This window comes from Acanthisitta chloris, unplaced genomic scaffold (genome assembly GCF_000695815.1).
Source record: "Acanthisitta chloris isolate BGI_N310 unplaced genomic scaffold, ASM69581v1 scaffold280, whole genome shotgun sequence".
Classification (NCBI taxonomy): Eukaryota; Metazoa; Chordata; class Aves; order Passeriformes; family Acanthisittidae; genus Acanthisitta; species Acanthisitta chloris.
In genome coordinates, this window is record NW_008653138.1 from 98,153 (window position 1) to 113,728 (window position 15,576).

General features: G+C 42.0%; 1 protein-coding gene across 1 annotated transcript in view; it reads left to right on the plus strand.

The window, feature by feature from the left end:
• Positions 1–15,576, plus strand: part of ST5 (suppression of tumorigenicity 5) — a 98,368-nt gene that overhangs the window by 27,135 nt on the left and 55,657 nt on the right. The window contains exons 2-3 of the mRNA XM_009079444.1: positions 2,096–3,295; positions 7,060–7,196. Of these exons, the coding sequence (XP_009077692.1) occupies positions 2,096–3,295; positions 7,060–7,196 (1,337 nt within the window). The remainder of the gene's footprint in view (positions 1–2,095; positions 3,296–7,059; positions 7,197–15,576) is intronic.

Genomic DNA, 15,576 nt, shown 5'->3' on the forward strand with positions numbered 1-15,576 from the left:
GCAGCTTCCATGGCTGCAGTGGATGCTGTGTGGTCTTTAGATACAGAATACACAGCTCTGGGGCAGGTCTGCACAACATACAGGAATTTGGAGAACAAGATCTCAAGTCTAACCTAAAGGAGTGTTAAGAACAATATGAAAATTTGGTTTTGTGGTATTAAACTTAAGAGTGAGATGAGACAGACAGAAATAATGAAGGATCAGGGTGCCCCACCAAGCCTGAGGAGGCTGATTTAGGTTTCACTTTCAGGCACTATAAAGGTATGTCAACCAAGGTAATTCTAGGTAATCCACTACAAACAGCCAGCCAAAGCCACTCATCATCTGTCATCTGCTTTTGATCTGAGATGTCTTAACACACCTGTCTGCAGCTGTGTAGAATAGCAGGAAATTTAACTTCCAGGATGAAAAGGGCATATTCTGACATGTATCCTTTCTGTCCTGAAATGAGGAAGCTTTAAGCAGTTGTTGTTGGAGTATTTGTAATTGTCTTTCACATGAGATCTCTCTTTTCCTATGGTCATGTTTATTTTTCAGAACAATGAAGAAACAGAAGTCACCAAGTGGTGCAACTTCTGTGACAAATAGACTTGTTTGTCACGGGCCTCTGAAAAGGGATGAGTTCCCTTTTGTGATAATTCAGTCATTGTCTTTTGCTGACCTGAACTTCTCTCTTTTGTGATACTTCTGATCTTTGCTTGTGAAGTATGCACTATAGGGAACTGGGATGTAGTCTAATAATTTGGTTTGGGGTTGCATTTGAAGGAGAAGAAAATATCTCCTGCATCAAAATAAATTTTCCAGAAATCGCTCCAGTGCTCTGGATTTTTGTATCAATGCACAGGACTTGGCACCTCTGCCTGTAGGTATTGCCTGGCTCTTGGGAAGAAAACAGTATAGCAGTAGAGATCTTCAGAATCTCTTTTCCCTTTACTATAGTGGAGACTTTTACTCCCATGATTTTGTTTGGTCAAACAATTCTTTTATTTGGATTTTATGTGTACAGGACAGTTTATAAAAAAAGCAGTTTGTTGTCCACAGTCTTTGCAGAACATTAACTTAATTGCACATGGAAGGCATTTCTTATGGGTCTTTCCTCTTCTTTCCATACTGTTTGGAATAGAAAGGTTGTCAGGGCAAAGTGTTAAAGGAGTTGTTTGTATGGATGGATTGTGGCAATGCAGCAAACTCCCATTTTTGACATGCTTTCAGCTTAGTTTTCTTACTGCTGGCTCATCATTGATGAGCCAACTGATTAATGTGTTGTTTAATTTAGTTTTGTCTTTTTGTTCTTAAAAGTCTTTGCAACAATGTACAAAATGTCAGTAACAATAGCTGATTTTGCAAACCATGGCAAGAATTTGTTCCAAGAGTTTTTTCCACGGTAACACTGAGATCTTTCTATGTAGTTTATATTCTTCAACACATACAGTGGGCAGATTAATTTTACATTTTTTACTCTGTAATATCCTTTAGATAATAAGTTACTTCTGTCTGATAAGGAAAATTTACTTTGATGGCCACAGTATCAGACCAAAGACAAACCGTGCCTTTTGCTGTTGTATTTAGCTTACTCATCAGGGATTTGAAATGCTGAGGCTAACATATTGCAGTTTCTGACCACGGTGCTACTTTGCTTCAGATGTTATGAATTAAAAACTGGCATCTTTCTGAATTGGTTTGCTCACTGCAACCAGTGAGTAAACTATGCTCCTCGTTGGTCAGTATTTCCCAGTTTTGTTGCAGTGGGGCAAGAGGGACTCCTTAATCTGGGAGATGGTAGATGCATTCAAGGCAATGGTTTGCTGTGAGAATCCCATCTGTCTCCAAACTCAGAAAACTTGGAAAAACTGGGGGTCAAACAGAGGTGAGGAAACTGGCTTTGGATGTACTCAAATATCCTGCTCATTGGTCCATCACTGACATCAGTTAAATGCAGCCACCCCCTGCCCCCAACTCTGTGGATGAATGGTCATTGCAGTCTTAGTGATGTTTTGGGGTAGTTGTGCAGTGTGGAGACCTGCAGCTGGAAGAAATTTGGCAAATAAATCCAGTTTTCCCAAGGACTTGATTTTTTATTTCTTTCTGCTTTTAGGTGTCAGTCAACCTCTCTGCCGCCTCTTTCGTCCCCACGAAGAAGCCCTGTCTACCCCCTCAGTGACAGTGAGGACTCTTCCCACTCTGCTCAGCTCACCAAAGTCTCCAACTCCAGACTGTGCCTCAAGGACTGGAACAGCCGCACATCTACTCTTCGAAGCACTTCCACCAGCCCATCAGACACTGACTCCACGAGCCACCCTCTCAAAGCCATCAGTGTGGGTGCTCTGGATAAAAGGCAGTCTGTGTTCAAGGCTGACCAAAAGGAGAGTCCAAATGATGCTCAAGACGGGGAAGCAATAGGGAGCCATTCGCTCGCCCGGAGTACTCTGTCCTTGGGCACTGCCACCAACTTGAGGAACCTCTCTATCAGCAGGGCAAGTGTCCGCTCCCAGGCGCTGGACATCAGGCAGAAGATCACAGAATGGGAATGCCGTCGGGAGCTGACCCCCAGGATGAGTGTGTGTGCAAACAAGAGGGATGCAGGGGAGAGGTCGGGCAGTGAGAGCTGCCCCAGCGTGCTGACCTCTCCCTGCAGCGACAAGACATTTGACTTCAAAGGGCTCAGAAGAATGAGCCGAACATTTTCCGAGTGCTCTTACCCAGAAACGGAGGAGGAGGAACTGCTGGACAGGGATTCCTGCCATCGATTTGAAAAGAGACAAGGCAGGAGCGAGCTTTCCACTGCTTTCCTCAAGGGTCATGTGAGGAAAGAGTCCTCTGCCGTGCTCAACAGAATACAGAAGATCGAGCAGGCTCTGAAGGAGCAGCCTGGCAGAGGCCTCCCCCAGTTACCAAGTAGCTGCTACAGTGTTGACAAAGGGAGGAGAAAGACTACTGTGGAGGGACTGAAAGAAACCCTAAGTGATAGCAAAGCAGGGAGTGTTATTTCGGGGAGTGAATCAGAAACACCTGCTGAGACTGAGAAAAGCAGTAAAACAAAACAGGGAGTTACTACAAACTCATCTGGCCCTAAACTGCTCCTTGAAAGCCCAGCTAACAGCGCAGTGAATCCTGTCCCCAAGCCCAAACGCACCTTTGAATATGAAGCAGACAAAAACCACAAAAGTAAACCAAGCAATGGCCTACCTCCATCTCCTACACCTGCTGCTCCTCCTCCCCTCCCTTCCACCCCTGCACCCCCCGTGACCAGAAGGCAGAAGAAAGAGTCTCGCTTTCACAGAAAGTCCCAGAATAGGTAACATTCAAGGAAATGTCCTGTGCCCAGTTCTCCAAATAAATAAGTAGATATGCTGTAATTTTGCTGTAACAATATTTTACATTCTCCCCCTAATGCAATGATTTTGATGTGAGACATGTTAGAAGTTGTGTGGAAAACAAGTGGGGTTTTTCTGCTGGACTGCACTGTTTGAATGCACTGATATAATAATTTTACATAGCTACAATTTTGTCGCTCTACAACCTGCATTCCTCCATCCCTGAAAAAGGTTCTAGGTCATGTGTGCTAAAGGTTATCTAGTTCATTTTGGCATAAATGCCCTTAACTGTGATTTTTAATAGACCATAATTTCATTCTCGTCTTGTAGGAGGGCCATAGCTGATTTGTCATAGTCTTGTCTTCCTGTTCACTGCAAAACAAACCTGCAGAGTGTTTGTGCTTCCAAAGCTTATTACTACCACAGTTGAGTCAGTTTTATGCAATGTTGTTGATTTTATTTAATTCAGTGCTGAGAAATGTTTTGCTAAGTTACTATCATCAGCTGTAGACGATTAATGCTGAGAAAACTGTTTCAGCACAGAAAGACCTTTATGTCCTTCCTGAGTTCATGATGGGCAGAATGTATGCCTACATTTTCCCAGCAATCTGTGAAGCTTGGATTGTTTTACTCACATGATTCCTCTTGAGTTTTAGACATGGTAAAACTCGCTCTGCTCACTGCTTAGAAAATTGTAGGTATAGTTGCTACTAGGCATTTGAAGTATGGCGTTTTTAACAAGCTCACCTATCTGTGCATGTGTATAATACATACACCCCCGAGTATTTAGTGATGAGATTTGCAAATAACTGCTAAACAGCATCTCAGATGCACACTGTCAGTTCAGTATCTGGTGCCTGATGTTGGCTCAGTTGATTAAAAGTGTATGTCAGCACAACCTGACCTGAAGTATGCTGGGGAAGGAAAAGGAGAGGAGGAGCCTTCAGATTCTGCCCTTTTTGTTCAAGAGACTCCTGCTTCTGAAATGGATCAAACAGCTCTGCTGAGGCCTGTGGCTCCTCTGAGAAAGGTGGGGGGTTGTGGAAAGTCAAGCTATGATTAGGAGTGCTTATCTTTGAGTTCTAGCAATAATCTCAGATAGAGGAAGTAGATCTAGTTTTTAACAAGAATTTGTGAAGCATAGCTGACCTCATCTTGTTCAGCACAGCATTTGCAATTTGCAGAAGACAGTAATTTTAAAATATTCTGGTATGAATGGTAGCCTTTTTTTTGAAAATTAAAGAGCAAGTCATCTAAGAACCACAGTATTTTGGAGATGAAGTTTTGAAGCTTCTTTCAAGATGTACAACTCTGCTTGTACCTGCTATTGTGCAGGTTCAGTCTCCTGTTATAATAGAGTTAGACAACAGCATAGTTCAGGAAAGGAGCTTCAGTCCTGGGTAGGGCTGGGAATACGAGCCCAAGAGAAGAACATTATTTATCAATTTAAGCGGTGATTAGTAGAGTATAAGTTGTAGGAGTTACAGTGTTATCATGTGTACATGATGATTCTTGCAAATTAGTTCGACATCTTACAGGGTAGGTATCTATTTGTTTGTAACAGGGTTACTCTGCTGCCAGTTTAGTGATTTCCCTAAACTCACCTCTTGATTAATCATGATCTGAGTAAGTTTAATCACCCTCAAAAAAATCACAGCTTTGCTGGCTGACTTCAATGCTGGGTGGACATCCTTTTTAAAATCTTAACTTTATTGCCTTTGGTACTGTTCTTCCTTTAGTTACAGTAAGGAGAACTCCAGGGTATACAATGAACTTAAGACCATACAAGTCATCTAACAATGATAGTATTTGGCTAATAGTAGTTATTGAAATCTCAATATCTAAAATGTTCTCTTATTGAGAACAGACATAATTCATTGTGTCTGCAGCTGGTAGCTGTGTGTTTTCGACTGACCATACATATGGTTTACACTCACTGGAATGTCATGAGAATGGACTTGTGGGTATTTATTCTTCTAATATATTGGTGGGAAGCACTGATTTTCTTTGTGGTGGCTATTTCAGAATTCTAGAAAAATTCTGGAAGTCCCTCATGTTTGCCTGCTAGTGTAGAGCCAGTCTGTATTCAGAGGATCTGGTGCCCACAATAGCTTTAACATTTCAGGCTGATGTGAGCTGGGTGTTCCCTAGCAGTTGGAGATCCTCCGGCACACACACAGTGTGGAGAGGAGTGTCATGAGATAGGCTCGGGACACATGGACCACAGCTGAGTGCTGGTCCACAAAACCATTGCCATGGTCTTACACAGCATCATCACATCATAGCATAGCCTTGAAATCTGTAGGAGTCGGATAATTAAGTACTTTAGAAAGTCTCATTTCATACACAGGTATGGCTTCAGTGCCTAAGCATCCTTTATAACTGTGAGCAGGTGTGGAAGAGCAGGTGTCTGGATCTGAAATGCACAGATTGTTTCTGCCACAATCCTGATGTGCATAACTTGGACCTGGATATTCTGAAGATTAGGGAAAGGAGAGAGAAGAGGCTCCTAAGCCTGATCCAGACTTGTAAGTCTGCTCCAGCAGATAAATAGGAAATGCTTTTGTCAAATGCAGTGTCTGTACAATAGTCACTGTACAATAGTGATACCTGTAGGGATACTTGAACCAATTCACAGACTGGAGTATGTTTCATGAGACTCTGCCACTGCCACATGGATATGTTGTAACTTATGTTTCATGCCAGCTGAGAAGAAGAACAGAGGTTGAAGGCAGGATGATTTACTGTTAATCTGGGTCCCAGTGAGTAAAGTGTGGGCAACAGCACAGTCTCCTGGGATTTATGCTCTGACCTGAGCCCATTTTTCTTGCCATTTCATTCTCAGCAGTAAATCAATCCAACAAATGCCAGCCCCTGCACTGCAAATCATGCACCTCCCAGCTCCAGTGTAAATATTGCCTCAGAGAACAAGTGCTGGGTAAACTGGAGAGTGGAGAGAGCTTGGGCTCTTCTTCCTCTAGAACTGCTCAGCAGCACTGGGGCAAGTATAGATGCAAGGTGGTGAATCACCCCTCCTTTCAGTACCCAAATGGGAGACATTGTATGGGTTCATCTGACCCCGCTGCCCCTCACCTTCCTGCCAGAAACACTAAACCTGCAGGCTCCCAGCCATCAGTCTGGGTTGCTCATCCACCCCAGAGCACCTTAATTTTCTTGATGCTTTGTCCTTTGCTGCCAGTGGTTGACACAGGGGATGCAGAGGAAATGGGTGGCTCTTACACAAGTCTGCCTTTGGCATTTGTACACTGACCTTCATGGAGGAACATATCTGAAGGTTTAAGACACGTGAGTGGTGTCAAAGCAAGGGTTACATCTCCCAGAGGAACCGTGGAAGGAACTCCTTCCAGAGTTATGTCTTTCTTGTGGAGAGAGAGCCACATGTTTCTGGGCCCTATGGAAAGAGCAAAGTATTTTCTAGTCTGAGGGCTATGCAGCAAACTTACTTTGTGACCTTTGAAAAATAACACACTTTCTTGGTATTTTCTCCCTGTCCACATAATGGGGATAACAATACTTCCAACCTCGTAAAAGTGTCACAGGTGGCTGTACTAGAGACTGCTGTGGGCACAGGACTTGAGGTCCTCTAAAAGTTAGTCCTTTAAAGCATGATGTGTGATTTTTCTTTTGTAGTTAATTTTATATAATTTCTTAGCAAACAAATGCCCAACTAAATGTTTGAATAATTTTGCATTCAAATTACTAATGACTTATTTTTTAAACTTAGAAAATCCTTTGAGTTTGAGGATGCTTCAAGTCTGCAATCCCTGTACCCTCCCTCCCCGACTGAAAATGGAACTGAGAGCCAGCATAAATTTGGATCCAAGAGCACTTTAGAAGAAAATGCCTATGAAGACATTGTAGGTAAGAAGCTGTAGCAGCACATGGGCTCACAGCAGGGCTGTGGGCAGGGCATGTATTGTTGAACACATGCCCTGTGCAGGAACATTCAGTGCTGTCAGTAAAGAGAGATTAAATCAAGGGTAAATGGGTTTGATCCTTCAGGGCAAATATAACTCTCAGTCTGCATGTAGGAAGTCTTGATTCTTTTGTATTTCATTGGGTAGTATTTGAAACAGACTGTTTGGTCAGCTTTTTGCCAGTGCTTTTCAAGAACCAAATTGTTCTTTTTATCAAGGCCTTGGCTTAAAGCCTTGAGTGGTGTAAAAATATAAAGAACTGAATTTGAGATAGTGTTTACAGAACTATCCAATAGCAAGGTTAACCTCAGAGGCTTTGTGTGGTCAGCCTGTACTTTTTGGGTGTCTGGTGTGGACTGCCCCAGAGCAGTTTGCAGCACTGTTCCTGGTCTCCCCTAAGTCCCAATTGTGGTTAAAGAAGAATTAATTCCCTTTAGCTACACAACCACCAGGAATGCACAACAAAAACACTGTTTTGATTAAGCCTCGCAAGAAAAACATGTTTCTTTGGTCTTAGAAGAAAATGTATGGCCTATGCATACATTCTTTAAACATAAAAAAAAAGTTGTTATAATTACTGAAAATTGGGCAGCCCTTCAGAGCACAGATTTTCCACACAAGTGATGAATATCTGCATTGTTTTTAACTCTTTCAGTCTTATATTATTATAACAGATACAAAGGGGGCAGAATTTATTTTGGGCAATGAATCTATACATACTGAAAACTGGAGGGCTACCAAGGTAGTGAGGGACCCTAGAGCACATGTCCCTTGAAGAGACACTGGGCTTGTTTGGTCTGGTAAAAAGGTACTCTAATAGTGTTTACACATGTTTGAAGGGCAAACAAAGATGGTAGAACAAAACTCTTCTTGGTCGTATCTGTTGATACAGCAAAGAACAGTGGCCACAAGTTGCAGCCTGGGGCTCTTTGTTATACCCAAATTGTCTCTGGCTTGTCAGCCTCAGTGAGAACAGGAATTTACTCTTTCCATTTTTGGCTGTACTTTCCCTCTATGCTGTTCAAAAAATGCTTTCAGAACAGAAGAAAATGCTCCTGCTCAGTGCCTAAGTAAAAATGAGGAGTGGGGTTTTGTTCTGTGGAGAACTTCCTTATGTGATCATCAGCCTTTTCCATGACAGTCATGACCATGCAATTCACACTTGAAAATGTACTATGCTTTAGTTACAGTACTCATCTTTGCTCAGGACTTGTCAACATGACTCCAGATGTTAGGTGGTAATGCTTCTTTCCCTTGCTCTGGTTTGTTAAATATAAAAACAAAATGTGTAGGACTGGTAAGAAGCTTTCTTCAAATGAGAAGAAAAGTTATGTTCAGTAGAACAAAATCATAATGGGCTCTCCCAGATCATGGGAACTATAAACCAGCTCCCTGCAGACTATAATTTGGGCATTTTGGCAGGCAATGGGAAGAGAATGCAAAATTTCAGATCTATGGACAAACACAGAACTTCATTGTTTTGTACTGCTTTTTAACAATCTCTTTCCAAGCACTTCATTCAATACAGGCAGTGTGGGAGGAATACCAAAACAGTATAATTCTTATAAACTGTCAAGCATGATTAAAGACAAGCCAAAATAGTTTGATCTCCACCTTTAAAGAAACTATTGTAGTTTTGTGTATCACAACTGCATAATTCATACCAGTAGTGCTAGACCCCAGTCCCTAAATAGCACTTTTGTATTTATGCAAACCAGGTGTCTGTAAGAGTGAGTTTATTTTATAGATCTATTTCTGCTTCAAAGCTATAAAGGACTCTGTCACTGTGCTTTGGGTTTTCTTTGCAAACAGTAGCCCTAGAAGTCTCTTTTTCTATAACCTGATGAATCTCCTGCCTCTCTAAAAGGTTGTAGGTAGTTAAAACATTGTTGCTGTAGCTATAAGCTTAATAAAATGTGTCATCTCCCCCCGCCCTTTAGAATTACACTTGTACTGCAAGTGTTAAAATCCAGTAGAAGAAAGCTGTGAATCTTGAGCAATGCTCTAAGCACTCTCCTGTGAGACAGAATCATAAAACCAGGTTGGAAGGGACTCTGGAGTCATCTGGTCCGGCCACTGTTCAAAGCAGGGGTAGTTTCAACATTAGATCAGATTGCTCAGGGCTACATCTGGTTGAGTTTTCAAAATACCATAGGAGGATGGCTTCACTGGCTCTCTTTGCAGCCTGCTTCTGGGAAGCAGCCTCCACTGTGAAGAATTTTTTCTTGATGTCACTGTGAATAAATTTTTCTTTCTGTCCAGTCCTAATTCTCCTTCTTGCTATTTGTGACTGTTGTACCTTATCCTTTCACCTGTTAGGTGGCACCTTTTCCATTTACCCTTCAAGGCAGTGGAAGACAGCAGCTGGATTATCCCCCAGGCTCTTCTAGGCTAAACAGTCCAAGTTCTCTCTGTTTTTTCTTGTTTATGTCATGCACTTCAGCTCCCAGCCATCTTAGTAGCCTTGTTCTAGCCTATCTCCAGTCTGTTGATGTCTCTCTGGTACTGTGAATTCTCCAAGTATGGCCTTGTAAATGCCAAATAGAGGGAAATTCCCAGTTCCTGTGACTTGCTGGCCAATACAGACCAAGGTGTGGTTTGCCTTCCTTGTCCTGGTGTGCACTATTACAAGGTTATTCTACCCATATGTTGGACTCTATTTGTCTTTCCTAAACTTCCTGAAGTTCCTGTTGAGCCACTTCTTCAGTTCACTGTGGTCTCCCAGCACAGAAGCCCAGCTCTCCTGTCACTGTGTCCCCTAGCCTGGTGCCCCTCAGCAGGCCATCTCTCCCTCATGGGAAAGCACAGGAGAACTGTGGATAAGCTGTGAATTACCTATCAGAGGATATCTTCTGAAAAGCATATTTCATGTTTGCTACATACAAGTTACAATGTGTGGAGTACTGAGTGCTCTAACTCACACTAGTGCAGTTTCTAAGCACGTAGTTGCTAGGACTGGAGTAATTGTTTTTGCTTACTATATGGCCTCCTCATGTGATGCATGTGAACACTAAACCTTTATCTTTCTCCTGGTGCCCTTGCACTGTTTCCTTCTTTAATGATCAGGGCAGCAATGAACTGCTATGGAGAGTTTATCTTATTTTGAGAACTGACTTTAAAAAAAAACAAACCAAAAAAGATGTTTAAAGGTGTATTGAAACCGAAAATGATTATGCTTTGAAATCTAGTGACATTATGAACCAGACACTTTGTTTTATTTTGTACTATTTTTGTAGTCTTTAATAGATGAAATGCCTGCATGTTGAGTTCATGACAGGTATTGGACTGGAACATAATGATCTATTCTGCATTAATCATGCGGCAGTTGCTTCAAGTGGTGCACATTCCTAATACCAATCAGAGCTGTATTCCATGTGCAAGGAGCCATGTGAACTTCATTCATCTTCTGTACTAGCACTCACAGGAATGTGGCAGTCATAGTAAACTTAACATTGTTTTGCTTCTTGTGGTTTTGAATGAGCCTTTAATCAGACCACAATTGATGTGGCTTTATGAATCCAGTTGGGGAAACCATGCTTGGCTTTGTATGAATTCAAGAAACTATCATAGTATTAAGAGATGTCTGAGATGGTTACTTCTGCTGTGTTTGTGGACAACCGTATTTCCTGTCAGATGTGCCATACGGTTTCAGTTTTCCAGTCTGTTCCCCTAAATGCAGTTGATATGTTTGAATGTTGTTACTTAAGGTCTTGTGTCTCTGAGGCGTTTTTTTGCTGACCTCTAGAAAGCACTTGTTATCATCACTAAAATTGAGTAAAGTGAAATCAAGGTTGAGGGCACAATATTCAGTTTAACTTGAGAAAGTCTAGTAAAACTAGGTAAATCATAGTTTGTGTTTGTAAGAGAAATTTCACTCAATTTAGAAATTAAAAATAGTGAAAAAGTGTTTGACACAAGGCAATCCTTCTTATCCTCCAGCTCCTCAGAGTGCTGGACACAGTAGAATAGGTGGAGACTTCCTCCAAAAGGACACTACAGAGATCTGTAGGAGCCTGATTACTCAACTGGGCTCTGCATGTTGCATCATAGATTTAGAATGTTTAATTTAATGTTACACAACTCCATTTGCCCTGTCCAAGCAAGAGCTGCCTGGCCCTCATTTAACAGTTTGCTATTTTTTTCCCCAAGAAGAAAGTGATTAAAATGCTTTTCATCCCTGAAGATTTGGGCCTAACAGGGTTTCTTGCCTGTCTGCTGTTTTTGAAGTCATAGGTGGACTATTCAGAACATAGCCCAGGTGTGTGAGTATCTGACTATTTGTCTTCTAATGGATGTAGCCTCTTACTGGTGCAATACGCACAGTTTGTGTAACACTGGGTTTATTTAGACACATATATGACTGCAGAGAGGCCTTGCCCCAGTAAGGTTCCCATTCTGAGTGGCTCATGTGCAAGACTGGTGCCTGCTCACTATATTGCAATGGTCCAAAGAACCCTTAGTACTCTGTTAACTAACATGAAAGACAACACCTTAACCTCTTTTAGAGTCCCTGAAGCTCTTCTGAGTGCTCGTCATGTGGGGTTGAAGTGGTCTGGCTTGGCCACATGCATTAGTGTGTGCCTGGCAGTCTGGCATGACATAAGCCCTTCCTCTGCATTCCTTGCTAGGCCTTTTCCTACTGCACAGGTCTGCTGGAATCGCTTCAGGGCTGAAATAGATAGTTTATTCCTCTCTACCAAATTCCTGTAAGGAACTGTGTCTGTTGCAGCTCTGGGGAATTTTTGGTGTTTCACAGGCAGCAGAGTCCTTAGAACACAAAGTCTGGAACACCAGCACTTGCCAATTACGTTTAGACAGACCTGGTCTATTGCCAAAAGTTTGCTAAAGGCATGATAGATGTTGATGCTGAGGCTTGCTAGAGCTGCTTGGTGGCAGGTCCCAGTGATGTGTAGATCACTAGGTCATATGACTTTCCTTTAACCTTGCAAGTTGATACAATCAGCGGCATGGGGCTACTTTGTTCATTAAATGCAGGTTTCAGCTGACATTTTCATTTTGTTAATTAAATGTCAGTTTTCAGCTGACATATTGTGATATACTGTAGAGGGTGGAGTCCATCAAATACCTACTGTCTGAGTTTCCTCAGGCTCTTCTCAAGGAGAGTCGAGCAGCTGGAATGTGGACTTGCACAGATGGATTGGCTGTTAAAGAGAGACAGATAACCTGGGGAAGAGAAGGATGGTCAAAGTGTATGGTTCAGACAACTGGCACAAATTCCTGTGGAAAAAAATCTTTATTCCGGGCAGTGCCACAGTTATTATACAAAGTTAAAAGTTGAAATGTTTTTATTTTACAGCTGGGATTCAGCAGTTGAGTTCCAAAAGAGATCAGCCCTTTGGATCTGGGTTTTGTTAATGTTGTCCATGGTGGTAGAGGCCAGCTTGAGAGCTTGCCTTGGAACTGAGTTCCGTCTTCTCCTCATTTCTCCCTATCTCCACATCACAGTGTTGTCCATTGAGGAGAATAGAATCAGTCACACATTCTTGATGGATATATGCAGTTCTTGCCAGCTCAGAAATAAATATCCAGAAGCAGAGTTTGGGTTCAGGCCCATCTTGGGTTGTATTTATGTATGTTGAGAAGTAATTGATGAAGCCAGTCAGAATACTCTTTTGGAGTCTGTAAAGCTCTCAGTCAGCTGAGTCAGATCATTTCAAACTGACTTTAAATAAAAGTTAAATTGCATGGGATATCTGTCTGGAGGGGGATGAGTGAGAAAGGGAGGTAAACAGCAGAACTGAGAAGGAGAATCATCTGCTGACAGCTACTGTCTCTGCTTTGGCAGCTAGAGCTGAAGCAGTCTAGAAAGTAAAGCAATGCCTCAAAAACATTGCTGTGGAATCTCTAAAACCAGATTGAATTTCTCAATGGGGTCTTGCTGGTGGGTTCTTATTGAGGGTGTCCCGCACTTCACTGGCCCAGGGGCAGCTGGCCCTCTTGGGGAGGGTTTCTTGTGCACCTTCTTGCTCTCTGGACCTGTTCAGTGTCATATTTAGGAGATTTTGAGCCCTTTCAATAGCTGGATATTTCTCTTGAAGAGATATTTTTGCACCTTAAGTAGACTGACGATAGCAACTTAATAATTATGCTTCTGTAGAGGTATATAACATAATTGACTCTTGTTACAATTTACATGAAAGGTGACTGAAAAGTGAGACAATGTAGTGCTTCACAGCTGTTTAGCTGTTTTCCTCTATCAGTTTGAGTATCACTTCAGTTTAGGAAAACCAGCTTCTTGTTTACACCTGCACTAAAACGTGACAAACATACATCTGGGTTCACATGGGCCTTCTTCACAGTCAGAATGTTGAGAGAAAACTAAATCATAAAACCCTCAACCTGTGAGATTGGTACCCAGCCTGGAAATGTTTGGATTTTTTTTTTGTTGTTGTTGTTTAGGTTATTTTTGTGGGGTTTTTGGGTTTTTTTGTGGGGTGGTGGTGGTGTTTGTTTTGCTTTATGTTTTGGTTTTGGTTGTTTTTTGTTTTTAGTAAAACCATATCTTCATCATAAAATCTTAAATCATATATGTCATCTGTACAGGTTTCAGGTACCCACTGAGGAAGCAAAATGTCCTTTTGGTGTAGCCATCTCTCCTTGAAATTACTGAGGGCCAGGTTGTTGTACTTGGGCAAATACAGTCTTTTCCAGTGAGATAACAGATTAGTCTGGGTCTCTGAGATATTTCCAATACATCAGAACTCATAAGTGATGAAGCAGTATGTCTGAAATCAGCATTATTAAGTGGAGTGTCAGGCAGTCTAACCCAGGAGGGTACCCGAGCAATTAAAATAGGCAGGTGTGGACCTACAAGCAAGATCCTGAGTGTGGAGGTAATGTTGGTGGCTTAACCTTCCCTGTGGAGTCCAGAACAGTATGTCACTCCCTTTATCCCTGCTGGTATGGCACCTTGTCTCTCCTAAACCAATTAGTTGTTTTGAATTCTCATGTATATTTGATATAGTGCATGTCATGTAACAAAATGGGATGATTTAGCTGCTTTACTGAATCCCTCACTGCATGTGACAAGAGCTGCAGAAATAATGACTGAGGTCCAGTTGGAACATGTTCCAGCTGGACATTGCTTTCAAGTTAGAACATTTGCAAAGTTCCTGCAGTAAAAGTGAGACAAGATTAGAAATACAGCAAGCTGATCTTTTGAGTAAAATCTCATCTTCACCTGCCATATTATTGCCTGTCAATGCTTTTGTAGCACATTACAGTCTGTCATATTATCATCTCTCATCAAAAGGGTTGTACAAATCTGGGAGAAACTGAAATCGCTGGGCTGCTGTGGAGCTGAAGCAAACTTGAAGAGTTTTCAACTCTCTCAGCAGTGCTGTACTAGTCTCTTCTCTGAAAACATTTTGGGTTTTCAGTCAGACCCTTACCAGCAGGTCTCTGGACAGTTGCTAGTCGAAGACAGAGCTAGGGTTGATGCAAAATGATGGTACAGGCAGTGACCAGGGAATCAGATGTTCTTGTCTTCTTCTGCACCTACAGTCTGTCTGTCACAGTCTAAAAAGCATGTAAGATGGAAAGTGTAATAATGGCAAATTTAACAATAGACAGTGTAGGGTAATGGCAACCAGAGCACATTAAATCAAACAGCATCCATATGGTTCTGTCAGAGAAGGCCAAATGCTTTAGCTGATCCTATTGATGATCAGCCTGCTGCTTTGTTGTTAGATTGGGACACATGGATTTCCTGTTATTTTGAATGATCTTCTCATGCTCTATTTAGACACCCGTTTTTCTCTGCAGAGTCTGTCTCAAAGATATACCATCCACTACAGCTTCTTTTGGAAGTTTCTTTCAGCTTTATGGTCTAGTTTTCTAGTCAATGCTGCAGGCTGGTAAAATAGAGAGAAAATTGACCATGAGGCTGCTGTCCTAAGTCCTCCTTTAAATTCAGAGGCTGTGTTGAAGTCAGCAGGTTTAAACATCTCACCCTCTGGATTCAGTATCTCCTCTGCCAGTATTGACTCCCAATGTAGGTGCCCAAGTTAACACAAGTTGATGAGCCCTTTCCCTTACTGCATACCTGCAGTTCAATTCTTCTTGCTTCCTGACAGTGCAAAAGGCTGGAGTTCTAATCAGCACTCAGTGAATCACTTAATTCCTCCTATAATTGCTTCTCCCATCTAGAAAGAAACGATGAATTTCCCTGCTTTCTGCCATTTAGAGAGAAGCGTATGCCCATTTCTTTTTTTCCCCCCTCCTTCTCACTTTTCACTCCTCCCTCAGTGTGAGACAGGCTGGCTGAGTCTGCCTCTGCTTCCCATTTGCCACATGTGAGAGAC